At 38.2% G+C, this 6,000-nt stretch overlaps 2 protein-coding genes across 2 annotated transcripts; both read left to right on the top strand.

The window, feature by feature from the left end:
- Nucleotides 1-6: 6 nt before the first annotated feature.
- sike1 (suppressor of IKBKE 1) lies at nucleotides 7-3,277 on the top strand. The gene is made up of 5 exons (XM_080900053.1): nucleotides 7-446; nucleotides 627-732; nucleotides 800-942; nucleotides 1,061-1,174; nucleotides 2,398-3,277. The coding sequence occupies exons 1-5, from the start codon at nucleotides 288-290 to the stop codon at nucleotides 2,515-2,517; spliced, it is 642 nt and encodes a 213-aa protein (XP_080756179.1). The 5' UTR covers nucleotides 7-287; the 3' UTR covers nucleotides 2,518-3,277.
- A 231-nt stretch (nucleotides 3,278-3,508) lies between these two features.
- micos10 (mitochondrial contact site and cristae organizing system subunit 10) lies at nucleotides 3,509-5,835 on the top strand. The gene is made up of 4 exons (XM_080900054.1): nucleotides 3,509-3,770; nucleotides 4,755-4,802; nucleotides 5,204-5,310; nucleotides 5,696-5,835. The coding sequence occupies exons 1-4, from the start codon at nucleotides 3,698-3,700 to the stop codon at nucleotides 5,702-5,704; spliced, it is 237 nt and encodes a 78-aa protein (XP_080756180.1). The 5' UTR covers nucleotides 3,509-3,697; the 3' UTR covers nucleotides 5,705-5,835.
- Nucleotides 5,836-6,000: the final 165 nt, after the last annotated feature.

Below are 6,000 nucleotides of genomic sequence, written 5' to 3'. Positions count from 1 at the left end.
CGCTAACAGTTTAGTTCTACACGGAAACGTCAGTTTCTGAAGCAGTAATATTCTAGTAATGTAGTAATATTTTGATCTGGGTGTCTGGTACTTGCCCTGTCTGCCGACACAACATTAGTTAAATAGCGAAACAGTAAGGATATTTATGTTTCTATAATGGCACCGAGCTGCCTCGGCTAAGATTATATAGCCCAGCTAAGCAACGGCTGCGAGTTGTTTTCGCTCGACTAGCTAGTTTTGTAGTAGCTTTTCTACGTAGCGTAAAAAGAGCTATCACTTTCCAGTAAATGGCCTGCACTTTCGAAAAAGTGCTGGCCGATACTCGGACCCTTCTCGAGAGGCTAAAAGAGCACGACACAGCCGCCGAGGGACTGATAGAGCAGTCCGAGGCCCTAAATCAGAGAGTGCAGGGCATGAGAGAGGTGGGAAATGCTCTGCCAGACAAGGTAAACTCGAGCAGATAGCTCACGTTTATGAAAAGCTGCACTACTGCTTGGTGTACACATTGAACTAGTTAAACAGTGACCTGTACTACAAAGCGAGTTTCCCTCGTATCTAGGATATGCTTTCGTGATATGCGTTCGCTAAAGTCTTCTTTATCCGTTTCTTCTCTGCTCTTTTTTCAGCACACAGATGACAGTTCAGAGATACAGGAGCTCACGAAATACAAACCTCATGTCCTTCTGACTCAGGAAAACACTCAAATCAAGGAACTGCAGCGGGAGAATAAAGGTAAAAAAAGGTTCTGCTGACTGGCTGGTTTTATATACCAGTATTAACGCTCTTTATGTCTTTGTAGAACTATGGGTGTCTCTCGAAGAACACCAGTACGCGCTCGAGTTGATCATGTGTCGGTATCGCAAGCATGTGCTCCAGCTGATGATGGCAAAGAAGGAGCTGGACACCAAACCTGTGCTCAGCCTCCATGAGGACCATGCCAAAGTACATCAACTCTGCATTTCTTTAATTTGCTCACACGTTTAATGGGCTATGATTCCAAATACATAGACACACAAATTTAAAATAAAAACAACCAACTTGATTTCTGACTCTTCTCCAGGAAGTGCAGAGCCAAGTGGAACGGATATGCGAGATGGGCCAGGTGATGAGAAGAGCAGTGCAGGTGGATGATAAGCACTATTGCTGTGTTCGAGAGAGGCTTGCTCAGCTAGAGGTGAGAAATGCAGTTATACATGGACACAATGACACCTTTCCTCTTGAGGTCTGTGGAAAAATATGTGATTTTACCACAGACCTCAGACATCAGCTTCTGTGTCAAAATGATGCAACGATAATAGAGGATCATAAATGCAAATGAGAGCTGAGTTGTCAGTTTTTAGTGGAATGGCTAGGTTTAGTGCATCAGGTCAAGGAGCATGTTGTTTTGTTTCGGGGTTTATTAGGCCTTTTAAACCAGTCGGTTAGATTTCTTACTGTGCCATCTTTGTGATAACCTTTTGTGAGTTTTCTAAATATGCTACAACTGTAAAGTTTGTTGAAAAGGTACATTTTCCCAAACGGTAACAAACGTGTATTTAAGAATATAAATGAATAAAAGCATTCAGAACAATAGCTATCTTCCCAGGAGTGGTTGTTCTAGCAAATTCAGCCACAGACTGTGCAATGCTCATGGCTAAAAATCCAAGAGCTACAGCTTAGACTCTACAGGGCTATGTTAGCACGTTAAATGAAAGGGAGAAAAAAAATCCTCTTTCCTTTAAAAAAAACAAACAAAAAAAACAAGGCAGCATTGTTAGTTTTGCATAACTTGGCTGAAACAGACTCATAAAGCAGGACAATGATCCCAAGCACAGCAGCAAATCTGCAGCACAATGGCTGACAAAAGGGAAATCACAGCTTTTTAATATTTCAGTCAAGGTCCAAACCTCAACTCAGCTGGAACACTGGTGGGACCGTAACGAATAATCGTGATCTTCAGTGTGCTGAAGCAACATTGTAATGACCAGACTTCCTCCATAATGATGGATGGATAAAGCCGTACACAAGTTTTTACACGATGCTTCTTTTTATTAAATAAATAATGACATGAGTTATTGTTCATCTGGGGCTGTATTTAAATAATTTTAGTACCTACTAAGGAACTCATCTTTTTTTTTTCTTATTAGGTCTTATTGATAAAACCTGAGAAATAAAAGACGATGTACTTTCTTTTTAATTTGTCTGTATTTGCTTTGGTTATCTGCTTCCCCCAACACTGCCAAAGTGCAAAAAATTCTATCACAAATAAACAGTAACACTATTTAAAAGAGAAGATGCGATGCATCCATCACAATTTTCATTCAAAACCTGCTTGCATGGGGAAGCACATGCATGTTATAAGGAAGAGATATTTAACTTCAAAAGTTATGTTTGAAAAAAAACATTTTCTACCTTCAGATTGAGAACAAGGAGCTGCGCGATCTCCTGGAAATCAGCAAGAGCTCTGTGAAGACAACTAGCCAGTCACTAGCAGCAGAAGAAGGAGAAGAATCTCCTCTGCCAGGGTCCACAGAGTGACCTGAAGTACAGCTGGGATGAGGTTCCACAGGACCAGGAGAGGGGGCTGATTGTGTCTTCACCTGTGTTCATTATAGATATTGTTATTTTAATTTTATTTTTTTACATGTAATGAAATGCAGTCCAGCATGAGGTTAGCACCCACGATACACATGTACTGCAGCAAAGGCAGTAAAAGCAAAGGTGATTTCTTTAGTTTTTAGCCAAAGACACTTTTATTCTCCAAGGATACAGTTTCTACCTCTTTGCTGTTCACACACACAAACTTTCACAGTGAGTAAAGCACCCAAAACCAGCCCAACCTTTGAGTTCACTTGAAATCTATTAAGAAGCCAAATTGTAGTCCACACCATATAAGAAGCTGTGCTTGCTGCCAATAAGAGAACTTTTGGCTGTTTTACACTTTGCCTGCTGAGGAGTAACAGTGGAACCTTTGTTGTGATGTTTTGGGTTTGATATGTTTGATAAAGTCTCAATATATAACATGGTTTTCATGTTTTGGTACCTTAATTCTGTGTGTTAGACACAAGTTGTACAGTTTGCAGATTCAGAGTATTGCATACCAGCTAATGGCACATCTTTGTTAGTGAGAACACTTTCAAACATGCCAAGGTGTTTTTTTTTGTGTAATGGATACCATGTTTGTACGCTGTATGTTGTCAGAAACTGTATTTTGTCGTCTTAGGAAATCATGTTAGATGACTTCACGACAGTGTACTGATTTGTGTCAAATTAAACTCAGAAAGTTTGCTATACATAACAGCGTGCCTGGTTTTGTTTTCTTTTTTCCAAACTTTTTTACTGTACAGCTTGCTGGATATTGTATGGACCAAAGTGACTTGTTTGGGATAATCCTTTCTTTACCGCAAGCTGGCGCCATTCAGTTGTTGGGGTATAACCTATCGCGAGGTTTGCAAGAGTTTCAATGCTGCTTTCAAAAAAAAGACGTTACTTGGCTTTCTTTAGTTTTTTAAACGTTTCCTCCTTAACATAAGTTCTGTCAATAACACCAAGGCGGTAAAGGGTGAATGTTTAAACGAATCACTTGTAAAATCATAAAATTTTCAGTGTTGTCGTTTATTCTTCTGCGTTTAAATCGTAACCCTAGGGATATATTTCCGACAACACGTGAAAGCATCACGCAGAGGTGCATTTGTTAGTTCTAGCCTGTCACAAGCTAATGTTCAGTATGTCTGAGAAGGAGCTGGGGAAAAAGTGGGACCGATGCTTAGCAGACGGTGCCATTAAATTAGGTAAATATGCTTCAGTTTCTCAATCGTAACGATGTCCTGTACCAAAACAAGGGCCACTTAAGAAGCAGTTTATATTGAAGTCCACAGCTGTCATTGACTGGGCGAGAGGCTAACTAGCTAGCCATAAGGGCTTGTAAAGGACAACTGAATGACCAGTCATTTTTTCATGCTTTGTTTATTTTAAATACATACAGTTACGATTGGGTATACTCTGTCATTTTATTAAAGTCTCAAGATATTTGGCCTTTGATGTTCTCGCTCATTTTTTATGCGTTTCACTTAGCCCAGTGCAAACGCTGCTAAGAAAATGTCAACCTAATTCTTAATCGCTGATTAATACGGACACGTCTTCTAGTACGCAACTTAAAGAATTTTGCAAGATATTTCTGTCCCCCTCTTAATTCGGCATATATATATATATATATATATATATATATATATATATATATATATATATATATATATATATATATATATATATAAATAAAAAAAACAAACAGAACCAATGGTTTAGGTTATTCACATTTGAGCTATTCTGCTGTTTCGCTAATTCTTTTCGCTGGAAGGAGATGACAGAGATGATCCTGGCCAGGGGGTGCCTAACGTAACAGGGCCATGCACTTACTGTTAAGAAGCCAAGATCCATAAATTGATGCATATTTGAATGGAGTTAGGTGCGGTGAAGAATAGGTAGGTTTACGCCAAGCAGGCCCACTTTATTTTAAAGAGACTGTGTATTAAGACGGTAAAACTCTTCTTATATGCTGTGGCAAGATAACATGAAATGTCTTTTTTTTTAACCATCTTGTAGAAAAAAGTGGGGGGAAATATTGCTCTTAAACTAATCATACAGCATAGATCAAATGATGATTAAAAGTACATCAACCAAAGGCAGCAGACGACATCATATACACCAAATAAGCATTACAAAGTAGCTGTATAAATAAATAATACATTAACAGCTGTTTTTTTTCTGTCTCTCAGGCACCGGTCTGGGGTTAGGCATTGTGTTTTCTGTTCTGTTCTTCAAACGTAAGTAGTTTAATTGCTTTACTGAATCTAGATCAGCTCCTTTTGCTCAAAAGTCCTTGAGGGAAAAAAGCATGGCTGCAGTAATGTTCTACTCCCGTTACAGTAACACATACATATGGCTGTCTTTTACTGCGAATAGATGAGATGTATTTTTTTGTCCACAGACAATAGTCATTTCAGATTTTAGATGTAGGAAAATGATGTGCCTTTGTTATGGAGACAGCAAAAGGCCCAAAAAGCTTTTAAAGAAGCATGTTAAAAATTGAGGTAATTACGATGGGGGGGGGAAAGGCTACAGGGTGAAAGGCTGTAGCACACCATCTCTAATCTGTTTTTAATCATGCTGTGAAGTGCTTGAGTGAGTGTTTGAAAATAATCTAAAGCATCTTTCTCAATTATAGGGCACACATGGCCAATTTCACTTGGCTCGGGAGCAGGGCTCGGCATGGCGTATGCCAATTGTCAGAATAACCTGAGGTCACATTATATGCTGCACAGAGGCGATAAGGTTGGTTTGTCCATGGAAAAAATTGATTAAATTGTTATAATCGTTATAAATACCAGTAGATTTCATAAAGTCTGAAATGTGTATAATGCTGGCATAATTTCAGTCTCTGTGTGTGTGTGTGTGTGTGTGTGTGTGTGTGTGTGTGTGTGTATGTATGTATATATATATATATATATATATATATATATATATATATATATATATATATATATATATATATATAAAATACTGAATTTATTTCTATTTTTTCTAGAGAAAGAGATAAGACCACTAAAACTAAATCATTTAAGGAATTGATTCCCCACTTCTAACTCTCAATAACAACCCTGTATCGCTGGTTATGTAAATGACAATTCATGAAACCTGTCTCTTTTTTCTTCAACAGGAGCAATAACTGCACGTCACCAAGGGACTGTCTCTTTTTTTTTCCCCAAAGTGTTTGTTTTTGTTTTGATTATGGGTGCGTCACCATTTGCACTGTTCTACAGTCAGACTCTTGTCTCCCTGTTGACATCCTTCCTTGTATGACTGTATGATTTGTATATGCCCTATAAGGACGGTCTGTGTTTATTTAATAAAATAATTATTAAAAAAAGAGTTGTGGGTTAATAATAAGCTGTTCCATACATGCTTTGTAAGGTATGTAATTGTGTACAAATCATGTTTAACCAAGTGGTACAAAGATGAGGA

Source organism: Rhamphochromis sp. 'chilingali' (genome assembly GCF_963969265.1).
Source record: "Rhamphochromis sp. 'chilingali' genome assembly, chromosome: 12".
Taxonomy (NCBI): Eukaryota; Metazoa; Chordata; class Actinopteri; order Cichliformes; family Cichlidae; genus Rhamphochromis; species Rhamphochromis sp. 'chilingali'.
The sequence above is the reverse complement of the archived record's forward strand: the minus strand, read 5'-3'. Positions and strand labels throughout refer to the sequence as shown.

What these genes read in the sequence shown, in the direction of transcription:
- sike1 (XM_080900053.1), top strand. Translation starts at nt 288, where the DNA reads ATGGCCTGCACTTTCGAAAAAGTGCTGGCCGATACTCGGACCCTTCTC. An exon ending in ACTGCAGCGGGAGAATAAAG is followed by an intron (nt 733 to 799) that starts GTAAAAAAAGGT and finishes ATGTCTTTGTAG; the next exon opens with AACTATGGGTGTCTCTCGAA. An exon ending in AGAGGCTTGCTCAGCTAGAG is followed by an intron (nt 1,175 to 2,397) that starts GTGAGAAATGCA and finishes TTCTACCTTCAG; the next exon opens with ATTGAGAACAAGGAGCTGCG.
- micos10 (XM_080900054.1), top strand. Translation starts at nt 3,698, where the DNA reads ATGTTCAGTATGTCTGAGAAGGAGCTGGGGAAAAAGTGGGACCGATGC. An exon ending in AGACGGTGCCATTAAATTAG is followed by an intron (nt 3,771 to 4,754) that starts GTAAATATGCTT and finishes TCTGTCTCTCAG; the next exon opens with GCACCGGTCTGGGGTTAGGC. An exon ending in TTCTGTTCTGTTCTTCAAAC is followed by an intron (nt 4,803 to 5,203) that starts GTAAGTAGTTTA and finishes TCTCAATTATAG; the next exon opens with GGCACACATGGCCAATTTCA.